General features: G+C 40.1%; 1 protein-coding gene across 2 annotated transcripts in view; it reads left to right on the top strand.

The window, feature by feature from the left end:
* fgf22 (fibroblast growth factor 22) overlaps window positions 1-16,370 on the top strand; it is a 26,300-nt gene extending 9,930 nt beyond the window's left edge. For both annotated transcript variants that reach the window (XM_015019576.1, XM_015019575.1), the window contains 2 exons: window positions 12,702-12,805; window positions 14,227-16,370. In XM_015019576.1, coding sequence (XP_014875062.1) covers window positions 12,702-12,805; window positions 14,227-14,421 — 299 coding nt within the window. In that variant the 3' untranslated portion in view covers window positions 14,422-16,370. The remainder of the gene's footprint in view (window positions 1-12,701; window positions 12,806-14,226) is intronic.

Raw genomic sequence — 16,370 nt, 5'->3', positions numbered from 1 at the left:
CAAAAAAAGAAAAGGATAAATATTAGATGAACACTATAGATATATATGTCAGATAAGCACACCTCACTCAACACCGGATTTTATCAGGTCTATGACATACTCATTGAATCTTACCATGATTTCTTTTAAATGCAAAAAAGTATGTTGCCATGGTGATTGACACTGGCCCCTGATGAAACATTTGAGACAAATACCTCATCCAGCCAAATTCAAGACGGGTTTAAAACTGTTCATAGAAAAACATAAATAAATAGATAAATAAATGGCTCTTTGTAAAAAAGAAAAAAAAAATGTTATCCAGTTACAAACTAAGGCTCCAAAATCCACTAGGTGACATGATGGCTGTGTGTGTGGAAAAGCCAGTTGTTCAACTAAATCAGCAAGTATTTGAACCAGTGCCACTCTTGAACAAGTCAAGACTGGGGGAAAATCTTTTGGAAACCCAGAGTCTGAAACCTGCTCTTGTAGCTCCCACAAAATATATTATATATGCTTACCTCATAATTTGAAACTTTCCCCAGGCGTAATAAGAACAAATGACATTGCAACATATGTGTCAGAGAAAATAAGGAACAGCTAGTCTAATGCGAGTCCTGGCACACCAACAGACCCCTGAACCAGATTACACAAACCCAGACATACCTGCTTTTTATCTCTGAGGCCATTTCACTAAATGAACATGAGCAGGATGTAAGTATCATGTCAGAGCACAGACTGTGAGTCCTTGTGCATTCTGAATGCATGTGTCTGTGTTTATCCTTGTGCCATTGCGGGAGGACAAAATAAACCCTAAACTGAAAAAGATGTGCATTTCTGTTCCCTAAAGGCTAATATGAACCAGGCCTTACCATGGGCTGGGCTCAGGCACCTCCGTGTTTGTGTGTTTGCGTGCACGCTGACACGTGTGGGCCTGTGTTTATATGTGTGTTTTTCTCATCTGGGAGGCCATGCTCCTCATTACAGCTCGGAGGGTGGCACAAAGCAGCGACGGAGGCAGCGTGCAGTGTACTTTATATCTCAGACCGTTGTCTGTTAATTCTCACTTTGTAGTTCCAGCACTACAACTACAACACCTACTTTATATTGAATGAAGGAAGAGATCAATAGATTGAGAATCAATAGATTGATGGTTTAAAGAGCTGCCAGTGACTCCTTAGACTTTTCTCAATGACTCCTAGAAGCTTGTTGGCTGTTTCTAGATCTATTTTTCTTGTCATCAGATTGGAAATTGTATGTTTTTTCTTGACGCAATTTTCTACAAACATCAAACATCCCGTAGCACAAAATGATGTCTGTCCTCTTTTTGCAAAACGTCAGTTTTTTTCAACAATAGAGTAGATAAGTTGTCTTTTTAGAAATAGTCGTGTAACATTTGTTGCTCGAACCAAGTTATCATTTTGCTTTTTTTTGTGCAGACCACAGTTTAGAATTTTATTTATAAAAGAAATAAATCAAACAAACCATGTATCATTTCCATCTTCTCTACAATTACTATCTCCCTTTCGTTATGCTATCACATAAAATTTCAAATAAAATACAGGAGACTGTGGAAAGATCAGGAGGTATGAATAGTTTGCCACACACAGTACCCCATCAGACACTCTGTCTTCCACTGTCTCCATTTCCCTTCTCTCCTCCCCTGGAGTGGATAGGATTAGGGTCAGGGCCCTTTGGCCAGTGGAGCAAATGACAGCTTTGGCAGGAACCTGATTTCACTCTTGTGCCTTCTGTCAACTGCTGTATGCCCATCTCATTTTAATAATGTAAATATGGGGCAAGTTCAGGCCACAGAGAATATTCTGTGTCCTGCTGCTCAGTCACTGGAAACTCTCTGCGCACCTGAGCCACACATGCGCATATACTTGAAGTCCGATGGGTACGGGTTTGCAGGACTCTGCAAACTAAACCAGATTCAGTTTGCCTTCTGGCTGCTTTTGAACGGTACTACGTACAGGCAAAAACAGGAGTTAAAAGCTCACAATGCACTAGTGGGATTTGGACTTTTATGGGAATGTCAGGAAACTACAAATGTATCCACACCGACACAAGGAACTTTGATTTTGAACTATCATCTATCATTGTGACTTTAAGTATCAGTTTACTTGTCTATTAGAGACCAAAATCAGATTCTCTATGGTGGTATGTGTGGTGAATAAACATCCCAAGTAGTTTAAATGCAGCCTCATTGGTATGTTACTGAAATAGTAATATGTGGCTTTCTTGAATTTTAAGTAATGCGTTCTATTTGTTTGGGCCTATTTAAATTGTATTTTGCAAGCCGAAATCCTGTTACTGCCTTTTTTTTTTTTTTTTTCTTTTTTTTTTGCTGTACCACAGTGTTGGTAAGAGGCCTGAATAGGGAGCCATGAGGGACACCATGTGTTTTTTATGTGCTCAGATTTGGAATTAATTATATGATAAATTAATTAAGGACAGGGAACAACATCTTAAATGTTTTGGGTTAAAGCTACATTTTATAAGTTTCTCCATCTTCTCTAACTAATTGTGGATTTATGACTCTAAGAACAAATATTTACAAGCAGGAAGTCATTTAGTGAGTTTTATGAAGGGTCCTCTATATTTCTGAAGACTCAAATGGCCTAAGTAGTTATAAAATCCAAAATAAATAAAACCTTTCTAAGACAAAGCTGTGTAGAAACTTATACAGCTAAATTTAACAGTGCTGTTTTGCTATTTATCTCAGTAATAATAATAATTAAAAAAAACTTATATGTAGTGGTTCAGGTAAATGGGCATGAAATGGTTTGTTTACAGGTACTTAAGGGTTTGATTCAGGCATGAAGTTGATATGGATTGTCTGAATGATTTTACAGTAAAGTCTAGTTATTGAATCTATCAATGTTTTGTTTAATACAAAAAATCATCACAGTACAGAGCAATATCACAGTCATCTCTTCTGGCCTGACTGGTCTGAACAGCCAAGCAGACCTTCTTACTAACGTTTAGTTGCACAGACTGTGACCTCAGTTCGATGTGAACAATACCGCCATCCTTATTGCCCCTTTCCAAACACAGGAAAACGCAGACGTGGTGACTCACAAGGCTCACTGCAGGCGGATCTGCTGGTAACTATCTGCAAAAACCTTTGATAGTAAGTCCTCTGCTTGTTATGAATGTGATGCATGATTTGGAGGCAGTTTGCTCTCTGCTCCTGATTAAAGAAAAGCTTTAATGATCACTATGATGGCGGCCCTCTTAGAACCATGTAGGACGCAGATGAGCTGGTGGAATCCAGACGAATGACTTCATTAACCCTTTTCACCTTTGCTATCCCAAAGCTTACTGCGGCAACCCTCAGCCCTGCTGGGTACCCACTTCCTGAAGTTATCCTCTTATGTTTCATTTTCTGGCTGGCTTGTCCCCACTGGGCTTGTAAATTTGGGGTTTGATGAGTGGGGGGTCTGATTCAACATCCTGGAGGTCCCTAATGAACTGATTGATGTTCACTAACACACAATCACTAGTCATCATGACCACGGAGGCTTGTGCTTTAGTAATGTACCGACTATGCAGCACATGCCGTCAAAGAGAGACAGGTATCATAACGATTATGCGGTCTAGCTGTGTGGTGGTGCAGAGAGACGTCTGGGATCTTTGTTTTTCAAAGTGAGATTCTCTCAACGGTTTATACTTGCTACCCCTTATGGTAGCACATTTACCAGGGAAAGCAGTTCACCCACTCTCACAGGACCGCACAGAGGTATCCAGATGTGGAGGGCGATTTTAGAGAACACGGGTCAGCCTGTCTGGGGATAAATCAGACAGACTAATCTGTCCTGTGAGGGGATGGGGGGTAATTGGTCACATTTGACCCCCCGGCCTTGAGGACTGTGGGAACGCAGGCTTTATCTACCAGCGGTAATTGACTAATGAAACACTTCCGCAGCACCCTCCGCCAGATTGTCATCCACCGTTTGGGTTAGGGTGAGGCATGTGCATGCATGTGGTTGCGTGAGTGTGGTTGACACAACTGGGTAAGAGTAGTGTGTGTGTTTGCACGCATATGAGTGTGTGTGTGTGTGTGTAGTTTATAGAAAATGGCAGGATGCGGAACTCTCTGTGGCCATCCACGCAACTTATCAGCAGCATCAGCCTCTTTATGCTTGCAGCACAGTGAGACTTTGACAGACCACACATTAACGATTGTGTGGTTGTCATTACAGTTTAGATTTAAATTTCAAGTGGAAATGGTTCATTTGCTTCCAATTCGGATTAAACCCACCACAGAGGGCAACACAATGATGAAGTACTTTAGAGCCGCAGGTGCAAGCTGGCATGCTCTGTTGGCCTGTGGCTTGTGACTTCGCTCAAATTTTATGGTCGCTTTGTGTGGAATGCCCACATTGATTGAAAGACAAGAAAATCAGCATTGGGAGAGCGAGGTGAGGGGGTGGGAGGGTGTTAAGAAAAAAAAAAGGCTAAAGTTACGGTTGTGAGACAATGTCTCCGAGGTCCCATCAAGTGAGCCATTCATAGATGCTGGCCTACCAGTTTGTGGAGCCAGGGAGACACTCCGATAGAGTGGGGCCCAGGGTGGCCTCGTCTTTTTGTCCCAAGCTGACCCCTGGGCTCTAGCCTGGCCTCTGCGCCCCTCACCTGGTCTGTCCCAGCGCACTGGTAAGAGGATACCTGTAATTTGCTCTAATGGCCTTTGAAAGACCTGGCTAGGCTAATCCCTGGAGTGCTTCTCCCGGTAGCGCACCACGTGAGAAATAGCGGGGGGTTGGGGAGTGGGCTGGGGACCAGCCTCTGGATGTGAGAGAATGTCACCCCTCGCAGCCTTGGCTGCTACAGGAGGGAGTCTGGGAGTCAGCTTTCAGCAGATCACTGCTGAGTTGTTCACAGACTCAAAAAAGAAACGTATCCCTGGCGTGTAGAGTAGAATCTCGTCTCCTCTTTACACCTTTCTTCATGGCTCAGGACAACAGGAAAAGTGGGCTAACGACATGCATTAATCTGCTCTGGAAATCGTTTACTGATTCTCCATGTTCCTGTATGCTACTGATGAATGTGATGTGCTCCACCAACAATAAAAGACTTCAATATCCCAATGTTGTAAAGTTGCAACTAGTAAGGGAATTGAAAGAGACTGACTGTTAATAATAGTAGTAATGATAGTCCTTTAGCTAAAAAAGCAGGACAAGAGACACAAATTCCTTTCAGGCTCATCTTTGCTGTCATTTCTTCAGGGATTTAAAGGAATGTGGGAAGCGCAAGCGATACTTGGACAGGGAGGGTCAGTCTTCCACCAGTCTTTTCTCTGCCTTCCTGTTCTTTCTATCCATCGTTTGTCCTTATTTTTCTAGAAGGGGTGGGCTACATGCAGGGGATTGCGTTCAGTCGGAAACTGCTCCTCAAGTGTCCCACTTCTTCTTCAGGATGGTGGCCATTATATCGTAACCATAAAGCCATCTGCGTACCGACAGATTCAAAAAGTGACAGCGTGTTTATGTCTGCGAAATGTCAGGTATGCAGGAAAGAATGACTGAAGCCCAAAGTGGTGCAAACGTAATCTGGTTGGTTATTTACTTTAGTTTTATTTGATTAGATATGATCAAAGCGCACACTCTTTCTTGTTAAATAATTTTGGGACAGTCCTGAGTTTCAGAGCAAAAGCAGTTAAAGTAAACATTGTTCATTCACCCCCCAGGTTGCCACACATAGGTGAAGTGTGGAACAGAATTAGATCGCAGGAGGAAAAGGCTTTGGATGCTGTTCTGGATGTCCGTTTACTAACATTTCCTGGATAAAGATAGTCTTACTCTTCTTCACTCTCATGCATACAATTGTCTATAACTTCACATAAAGTAAGAGCAGACTATCTTAACGCTATTTCTCTTTCGGTTTGGAAGTCAGGTGTTTCCAAAGCGCCCAACCCTTTGCACAAAGTAGAAATATCTCACCGCTGAATAAATCACGTGGGTCCTGTGAGAGTTGTAAGGTATGATACATTTCCAGGTGGAGGTGGGGGTGCGGGTCGGATTGGGGTTATGACCCAACCAGGAAATACGCTGCTTACATAAATGCAAATGAAAACAATAAAAAAATAATTATTTCTAAAAATATAAAATAAGTTTCCATTTAAAAGAATTAAGAAATGTACAAATTATCATCATTCAATGGACAATTTTAGTAATAATTATGTTAACACAGGAAATGCAGATTACACTAATGTTCTAGACTCATACAAATCCAAATGAAGAACACTTTTTGTTGGTACTTTATCAAAAACAACATATTTTTAAGATTTTGTGATGACAGAATCCTAAAAAACAAGACAAATTTCTCTGAGGTCTTCAGAACAGAAATTGGTAATGGGCATAAATTACTTAGAAACATTATTTTGTATACCTTCCATGTTTGCAGTCACACCAAATGCAGTGCTCTTTGTGATCTCTGCTGTTTCAAGTCCATTATTCTTCAACATACATACATACATACATACATACATACATACATACATACATACATACATACATACATACATATGTTTGGAAACCAAACTAAAACTTTGATCATGTTTTTCAAGATCCAAGCAGACGTCTTGTATTTCTCATCCAAGAGCATGTACTTTTTTTTTCTGAGGAAAATAAGTTGTATTTTACTAGAGCGCCGTCGTGCATGAGATTAAAGATACAAGATGATTGTGGGGCGCTGAAAGAAAGGCGGCTATATAAAACAGACAAACAAGAACATTAGCCTTACTTTTCCTTTACGAATACACGTTCCAGATATTCTTTATGCAGACTCGCTTGCCAGACACGTTTACATTCACACGTTTGTTGGCACGGATGCTCCAAGTGTACAATTAACAGGCTTGTAAAAGTTGCAAAGCAGACTGACACAGATGTGGGAAGATGATCATCATTTCATGCCTTGTGGACCTTTACAGCCATGCCCATGTGACAGATGCTGGAGGTAATAATTTACCCTTTAGTCTCAGGGAAGTTTGCGATTCTTTCAGAAACACAAAGAGCTTCCAGATGTTTGGAAAATGGTTGCTGTAGTTCGTCTGCTGAAACTTAGATTAACCTACCTTGCCAACATGTGAAGAAATATCTGGTTTTAAATGTCGTCGAAAGGAAGTGCGATGTATGATCTTGTTTCATCAAAGCAGCTAGTATTAGCCAGAGGTCATGTTGAAGTCCATGTCAGCAAATATTGCGCCGATATCCTTACAGCATCAGTATCCCAAGACACGGTGGTCATATCCGGTTATCATAACCTCCTGACAAGACTCTCCTTCATTTGTCAGTGAAACACAAGTGTTTGGATATGGGGAAACTGAGATAAAGAGAGGAGCTATTGTGTGTCCGTTTGCCTCTTTTAGACTAAGCATTGACGATGTTGTACTTCCTGTGCGTGAGCCGAGATACTCAAACGAGAACAGTGACAGCGCGGCATCTATTGATTCACTTATTACCGACAATCTGTCAACTGTAATCACTGATTTGTTGTCGAGGTGTGAACGTTGGTGTCTACCCCAATACAGCAGCAGTGAGATTTTAGACCTTACTAAATGAATGGGAAAAACGTCCATCTCAGTTCACTTCGATTCAGTTTGTCAAGCGCTTGTGTCAACCAATCCAATTACATTAAGCGTCAATGTACAAACTCTATTTAATTAAAAACAATCAAAATTTGATCCTGATCAAGTTTCCTTTATTACACCCACTGGAAAAATTAAAAATAAAATAAAATAAATGACATATTGCAATAGGGGAAAGTGGATCACATCAAATTGTTAACCTCAAATTAATATCTGACAGGATCAGTGTAAAAGGTCATGTGTAGCCATTAATCAGAAATTAGTAAACTAATTTGGCCAATTTCCACAGTTTAGTCAAACTACGCTGATCAGCTCAATATGTCGATTGCGTGTCTGCCTGGATAACTCTCAACTTGACGTGGACAAGAAGCAGAAACATACAATCATTGCTGTTTTTGCACAAACAGACTGTAGTAGAATTGAAAAGGTTGCTCCAGTCTTTTGGCAACTTACCCTACCTGCAAGTTGCAGCTGATCAGAAGAGCTTTTGTAAATTTAGCTGTTCAACATCCAATAAAGATGTTTTTCAGGTTATAAACCTGAAAAAAAAAAAAAAAATCATACAATTCTGAATACTTGGATTATGTTTAGGTTACGAATGTTTGGAAACGTCCTTTGCCATGAATTCTGAATTGTGGCATTATTTTACATTAAAGGTTACATGCAAGTGTTCCTATCATTACACTATGAAGGCCTTCATGGGGTGCTGTTTCTCATGCTAATCTCTCAAGGTGTTTAAAGCCATAGTGAGTGATGCATCCTTTGTCCACGCTGATACATAGGCGGCCCTTTTTGCCCACTACCAGACCCTTCAAGGGGGTCGTGGCAGATCAAAGATGTTGGTCACAGCCATTAGCCCTGGCAGCCCTAACCCCACATGAAAAGCTTATTTTTTTAAAAGAAAGGCAGAAGAGAAAAAGGAAAGGAAAAAAAAAAAAAACAAGCCCCTCTTCGTTTAAAAAGCAAGCAAACTGTGAAATAATTGAAAAGTTATGTTAATCAAGAGCAGGAACACAGCAGGATTCCCAAAATTCCCAGGCCTTTGCTCTGGTCGAGAAAGAAGCCGTGGGCAGAGGTTTGCTCAAGGGGCAGTGCGAAAAATTAAAAGAGCTCAGAAAATTAGCAAGCAAGACAACAGGGGCGAAAGAGCTGAAACATTTCAGCCTCCTTCTAGATGGACTGAGGCATTTTGCTCCGCCGTGGTGCCCTTCATTCAGAACGCTTGTTCATTAATTAGATCTTGTCCAGCTTTTCACCTCACAGGTGAGCAACAAAGACTTGATAGGGGGCCGGTTTTCTGGAGGCTCCTTCCCCCACCGCCAAACCCACCATCGTCCAACCAGCACCTTCACTCTGTACTCCCTCGGGTCCTTCGCCCTCCTCCCCCCACCGCCGTACTGTGGTTCTGACAAAAGGGAACCCAGGGAGAGTGTCTCTTTCGTTCCTTTCTGTCTTTTTTTTTTTTTCTTCCGAGGTCAGGAAAGGCTTCAGTGATCTGACGATGGGCTAGCGTCCAAAATAAGGGCGACAGAAAAAAGAAGAAAGACTAAAAGAGAGTCTGGGTAAAAGACTTTTTCTGCTTTAAAAATCTCTTAGAGGAGAAATAAATGGCAAGTCCACAGTTGACTAGACACGTATAGTGCAGGATTTGCTTGTAATGGCAGCTTGAGCTTATTGACAGTCCCAGCCAAAACATGTCAAAGGTTAAGAGATCTTGCCAATTGCAAGTGGGGAGCCAAAAGTGCCTTTTTTCTTTCGCTCAATGGGGCCATCAGTTGATACTTGCTCTGCAGAATGAGGCAAAGTGGTGACCCACGGATCCAACGGCGAAAAGAGTTATTTTGTTCTCATTGTTTGTCTTTCTTAAAGTGATATTTGTTCAAAACTATTGAATTATTTATTAGCTTAAGAAATTGTAATAGTTTTTAGAAATGCGAGCATGATTCAAGTAGACTATGATCAATGTCCCAGCTATTTAGTCATGAGCATATACTGCAATGGATATACACACCTTTGTAAAAAATGGATGGATTTGGTGATTATTAAATTTAGACTGAGATAAATCATTTTGGAACTTTTTGCACATTTAGTTTATGTTTGATTTTGTAAATCACCCTTTTAGATGGGAATCTGTGAAAAATATGACGCTTGATTACTCTGGCTTAACACCATTAAATTAATACTTTGAAAAAGCAACTTTTAGATTATTTTCTGCATTCAGGAAGGGAGGTGTGCCCTTTACACCTTAAGTCTGTGCACACTTACAATCAGATAGATCTACTTTTTCTTTTATTCCATCTGATTATTTTCTGTTAAATTATACTGCATAAACATCACATTGAACAAAATTATCCAGGCATAAATCGAACATTGTATACAGTCATTACATTTCTGGCTTGGTTTAAAAATAACTTAAGATAGAAATCTGTGCTGCATTACTGTGTTATCAAACTGGCACCTTTTGTTTGTGTTAAATCCAGACTGGAGTGATATTCGAAACTCAACGGTTTGGAAAACTCTTTAATAGCTTAGAATAATTCACTCTGAACACAATGGTGTGACTTTTCAAATGGTGGCCTGTGAGTTATGTGGATCTCCCTGGTGTTTATAGATGTGTGGTCAAGCGTCAAGGGCCTAAGTGATTCCTTTAAGTGAGAGGGAAATTCCCTCTTGCTTCTTCAAATCTTTTTTTTTTTCTCATCTGGCTTAGCAGGAAGCATCAGGGATGAATAAAATGTATTTTTGAAAAACAACCGTAGCTAGCATGCTAATTTCAAAGTGATCACGTAAAAAGAAGCTCAAAAATCAAAATGATTTTGCACCTGCTATGTCATGCTTCTTAAATGAGCAAACTAAAGTGTTTTTCTACACTATGTTTAAACCCCCCCAAAAGACACATTAAAATAAGGAGATTTGACAATTTACACAAAAATTCTAGAAATGTCTCTGATGTGACAAATTCGGTCCCATGCTGTAGCTTCAAACACCAAATGGTGGCAATTACAGCTGGCACCACTTTCAGGCACCAGCGGTTTTCACTGGCCTGCACTAATGCCCCGTAAACCCTTGCAGGGACCCTAAATTGTCAACCGAGTCTCGGCTTATTGCTTACAAGTCGCTTGCACGCTTCAGGTGCCACCACAGAACACACCCGGTATTTGTAAACACAGCTTGTAAAAAAAAAAAAGAAGAAGAAAAAAAAAACAAAGGAAACCACACACTTTAAAGCATTAATGTTTCCTCTGAGGATCAGAGCCACCATAGGGGCGCAGCTGGGGAGATACCTGGATGAGCGAAACCGAGACACTCACACCTTCCTGCAGCTGTGCCCGAGTCGAGACAAGGCATCGTTTACACGTTCCTGTCAGGGAAGAAAAGAGCTTGAGTGTACTTGCCTTGCTCTTCTTCTTCATCTTTTTAGTCTTTGTACGTTTGTGTGGATGGCTGAAGCAGATGATTTCACATTTCACACATGACAATAACTAGGGATGTTGAGAACTGGAAGATGAAAAAGGTTTGCAATTAATACAATGAGAGTAGTAAGTATGTATATATATATATATATATATATATATATATATATATATATATATATATATATATATATATATATATGTCTGAGGACCCAGGGAATACTGAATTCTTAACCAGTAACAGCACTTTGTAATATTTTGCAACTATCTGGGACATAAGAGTAGAAATTCGAAAGATAGACATGAAATCACCAACTCAAATGATGTAGCAGTTTCCAGATACAACTGGCTTTCGGAAGACACCGAAGTCCATCTATGTGCATCTTAACCTAAGGATTTATGAAGTTGCTCTGTTAGTGAACAATCAGCATCACAAAGGCCAAGACAGCACTCTACAGATCAGAGAAGCAGCCAAGAGGCCATGTTAACTTCGACTGAGCTGCAGAGATTCACAGTCCAGGGGGGGAGAATCTGTCAACAGGACCAAAAATTTGCCGACCACTCATAAAATCTTGGGTTCATGCTAAAGTGTGCAAAAAGAAAACAACTGTTAAAAGAGACCCACAAAAAAGTCAATCCACAGTTTCCCATAGCCCACACAGGGGACACAGCGGACATGTGGAAGAGGCCGCTCTGCTAAACAGATCAAACCAGAGCTGAACATCTCAACCTACACGGTAAGCATGTGTAATAAAATACAATAAACAGCCATGGGCACACACTTCCCACGGCAAAACATGGTGGTGGCAAGCAGTGGCAAGCTGTGTGGGTACTTTTCTTTAGCAGCAACCAGCAAGTTAATAATAGTAATACAAGAAAATGTGTCCTGCAACTTTTAGATGCTTCTCTACTTCAACGCACCTGAGTCAAATAATGAAGTCATTACCAGGACTCTAGAGAACTTGACTGCACTTAGGAGGTGATTCAGCTATTTCAGTGAAGCGTGATGGACCAGGGAGGCAGCTGAGAGCCGCAGGACACCGGCCTTTGAGGACCAGGACTGCCCAGCCCTGTTCTACTGACTCTGTGATTCTACACACAGAGAAGTGTAGAATCTATACACAAATATGCAACAGATATCAGTCTAGTTTTCCTGCAAGTACCTGCATGATTCACAGTAACAAAAAAAAAAAAAAAGGTTTCACATCGATCATATATAGGCAACCACATCAAGGCTCTCTTTTGAAGGTGTAAACCAGCAAACAACCACTATCTTCTTCAATCAACTCTTATTCATGGTGCTTGGAGGCAACCACAGAAACCTTCCTGTCGTGGCTGTGGCCGCTATTTTCTTATCCAGATTAAAAGCAAACCACGTGGCACTTGTTTGAAAACTCTAAGTGGGTTGGAGAGCCCACTTAAGTGGCAGAGACACATAGGCTTTATTTCCTTTAGTAAACAACACTTGCAGGAGCAGGATGAAGTGTCACATCCTGAGGAAAGAGGACTTTTATTGATGCATGTAGCAAAGCCACGTGAAATGTGCAGGTTCAGACGATGGGGTGCTGCAGGTGTGTATTTGCTACAGAATTTGCATCATATCAAGAATCTCCCGCGTACATTATCGTCTGTCTTACGGCAGAGAGGCTTTTGATTGTGAAACAAAGAAAGCCTTAATGACTCTAACCCAGACTCTTGTCCCTTCTCTTGTTTTTCAGGCTTGATGGAAATCCGATCTGTCAGCGTGGGAGTTGTTGCCATCAAATCTGTCAGTACCGGCCTGTACTTAGCAATGTCCAAGAAAGGCACGCTCTTTGGATCGGTGCGTATACAGCCTTACGACATTGCTTCTGGAGGTCAAGACTTCCAGGTCTAGTCATTGTGGAGGGTGGGAAAGGTACCCAAGATGAATTGCATGGGAACATTTTACAAGAAAGTCAAATAAAAAAAAAAAGAGGCCAAAGTGTCACACATCTATACCTGCATCCTCAACCAGCTTGTTACACTGTCGAAATAGATGATAGAAAAAGAAAAGAAAACACTAGACGGGGACAAAGAGCCAGCTGGGCTGGGATTAAGTGCTTGCCAATTGTTGTTTGGCTTAGCAAGGTTTCAAACGTAATCACCTTCCATTGTTAAAATCAGACACACGAAATCTGTGATGTCTACTGCACTAACATCTTAAGAGAAATATCAGTCAACAAGTACTGATATGGAAAAGGGACACACCCTGCACTAAAACTTTGCACATTTTATACATTGGGGATCCAGAAACTCCAAGAGATTCATAGAAGGTTCAGGCATCACAGTGAAGATCTTGTTTTGGCAGCGTGATGGCAATCTGGAACATAACACCAGAACGTCTTGCAGTCATAAGAGGCAGGAAGTGCCCACATACAAGTGGATTGGATGTGGCCTGGATTTTGTACCAAAAGAACGTCCTTCCAATAATAAAAAAAATAAGATTAGAAAAGGATTAGTTTTTAAAAATCCTCCCGGTGGAAAATTTAACAGTCAGGACTCAAAAACTAGATCACAAACTATTACTACCTACTGAGAAAGTAATGAACTGAGTAAAATAAGTTTATTGAAGATTGTTTTGGGTGGTGAAATAGTTCAGTATTTTTTTTGTAGGTACACTTTAGGCATACCAAGTAGGCATTTTTTAAGCATAGCCTATTTTAGTACTGTTGCAGGCCATGTATCTCAGGTTCTGGTTTCTTGAGCATGACAATCAGTTTGCTATACTCCACTAGTCCCAAAAGTCAGCAGAGCTAAATCAAATACAACCAACAAGTGTGTTGTGATACCGTTATGTCAAGATAGGCAAAAATCTCTGATAATTATTTCTGAATCTGTGTTAGCTCTATGCCAGACAGAAGTAAGGAAGATGAAAAGTCCAAAAAGTTTTGATCGCACACCAGCAAGATGTACCTGATGAAGTGGCCAGTGATTGTACGATAATTCTTTCATTGACCAATGAGGCACATCTACCTGAGGACCTTTTAATTCTCATAATCTTCAATTTAAAAGTTGACATAATCAAGAACACCTGCAATAGGAAAATGCACCCCCTGCAACATCTGCAAACACCTGGAAAATCTCTCAGTGCAACAACAGACCTTGACCTTTAAAGGACGTCTTGGAAGCTGGTCTTTGATGGCGCAGCCGGAAAATCAGTCAGCGTTGAGATGCAGGCCTTTCTGCTAACATCCTTAATCGTCTCCCTCTGTCTGACCGCAGGTGAAGTACAGCCCAAGCTGCAAATTCAAAGAGCGCATCGAGGAAAACGGCTACAACACGTACGCCTCGCTTCGCTGGAAGCACGGCGGCAGGCAGATGTTTGTTTCGCTGAATGGACGCGGGAAACCACGGCGAGGTCACAAGGCTCGGCGAAGGCACCCGTCCACTCACTTCCTGCCTATGCTTCCCTCCTAGGCGCGTCTGAACTCTTCCAGGCTGCTGCCCGGCTCACCTGCCCCCCGCCCCCTCACATTAGTACTGATCTAGATGTGACAACAATCTTTCCTTTTTATTTATCCATCCTCATGTTACATAAATGTACATTTGCTGAGCTCTGTAACATTTTAGAGTTAGGATATCTGCTTCTTAAGTTATTTTCTGCATATTCTAATGAGGTTAATATAAAACAGTGCAGTCCGACAAAGAAAAAAAAAATATATATATATTGTGTTTTTCTTCACAGTTTCCACATTTGTGTATGTGTGTGTGTAAAAACTGCATCGAAAGATGTGAGAGGCATCACGTCTACAGATAGGTATTAAGAAAAAAAGCAATTAGAAAATAGTTTTAAATCACAGGGAAAGGTGAAGACACTGGGGTTTTGCTCTGTTCACTTTCAAGCAGGTTCGAAGACATCAAAATCTTAAACCATACACATCAATCAGTTTTAGGGTTTATCACAGATTATGTGAATAACCTTCAGATTAAGATTATGTGATACAACTGCTCTGTGTAAATAAAGCAAACAAACAACAACAAAAAAGACGTTTTAGGCAGTAGTCACTTCTTTAAACTAACTGAAGACGTAAAATTCAAAACAAATAAATAAAACAACAAATAAAATAAAAAATTGAAAATATGTTGCATAAGAAAAATAACATTATAAGCTGCAAAATAATTCTACATATTGCATGTAGTAGTAGTTTACTATGTTAAGTACTACTTCATATATTGATGAACCATTGTATTAAAGCATTGTTTTTTTTGTTTTTTTTAATTTGGTATTTCTTACTTTATAAGTCAAATCACACCTTAAAAAGAGGAATGAGTTGAATCTAAGTGGTCATGGAAAAAAAAATAAAAAAAAAATCTGACAGTAGGGGTTTGGTGCTGGCCATTTTGCCTCTTTGTTATTTCATGTTTTTTTTTTTTTTAGTTTTGTTCATTTAAAAAAAGAAAGAAATGGAGTAAACTGGAACATCTTCCATGGGATGTTTCACACTGACCTACATCTATTTGTACTCTCCAGAGGGATATTTTCTACCATGCTTGGGCCATTTTATTCGTGAAATATTACAGATCATGATCCCTAATCAAACTAAAACACTCAAATAACTTCAATTCAACATGTTTCGTTACATGACTTTGAGTATATAATAGAAAATTACTTTTAATAACCAAATTCAAAAGATGCACGGTTGGTACAGAGCATGCAATCCCATTTTGTATCCTAAAAAATCATGAAGAAAACCATCGGATTTGCAAAAAAAGTAAAATCATGAAGAGTTGCAATGACCAGCAATTCTCCTTATATTAGAGAAGAACAGAACGTGAGGTAATCAAAGAACTGATGTCATTTAATACCCTTTGTATACTTTTGTGTATTTCTGTCAGACTTCATCTAACTCTCAGCCAATAGATGATAGTTTAAAAGGCAGGAACATGAACCATACAGCATGTCCCTAACTTGCTGGTTCTGCACATGTCAGCAGACTCCATAAACCATATACCACCATAAACTTTCAAGCTGAGTAGTAAATAGCTTAATCCATACTGCCTCTCTGCAAAGACTTGCTAACCCTAGAAAACACAACTGTTTGCTGATAGAACATTTAATATATTTAACACTATTCTTACTCTCTAACTCTTAAAGTTGATGTGTATTGTTGTTTTTGACTCTTTTGTCGGACTCCAAGGAAAATAGCTACATTCAAGTTTTATGTTTGGCTCAGTTTGTATGATATTACTACTGAATACTGGTACATTTGTGATCCACTTACTGCATGAAGCACAGCTTATTGGTCAGTTGTATGTAAAGTTCCATCCTTAGACAACAATCCTAAAAAAATCCATCTAAGCTAAGTCATTTGAGTGCCTTCGTGCAAGATGAGTTTGGTAAACCTAAATAAAATCTGCAAAACTCA

Source organism: Poecilia latipinna, unplaced genomic scaffold (assembly GCF_001443285.1).
Source record: "Poecilia latipinna isolate Pla-1442-1.1 unplaced genomic scaffold, P_latipinna-1.0 Scaffold2449, whole genome shotgun sequence".
NCBI classification, from domain to species: domain Eukaryota; kingdom Metazoa; phylum Chordata; class Actinopteri; order Cyprinodontiformes; family Poeciliidae; genus Poecilia; species Poecilia latipinna.
The sequence above is the reverse complement of the archived record's forward strand: the minus strand, read 5'-3'. Positions and strand labels throughout refer to the sequence as shown.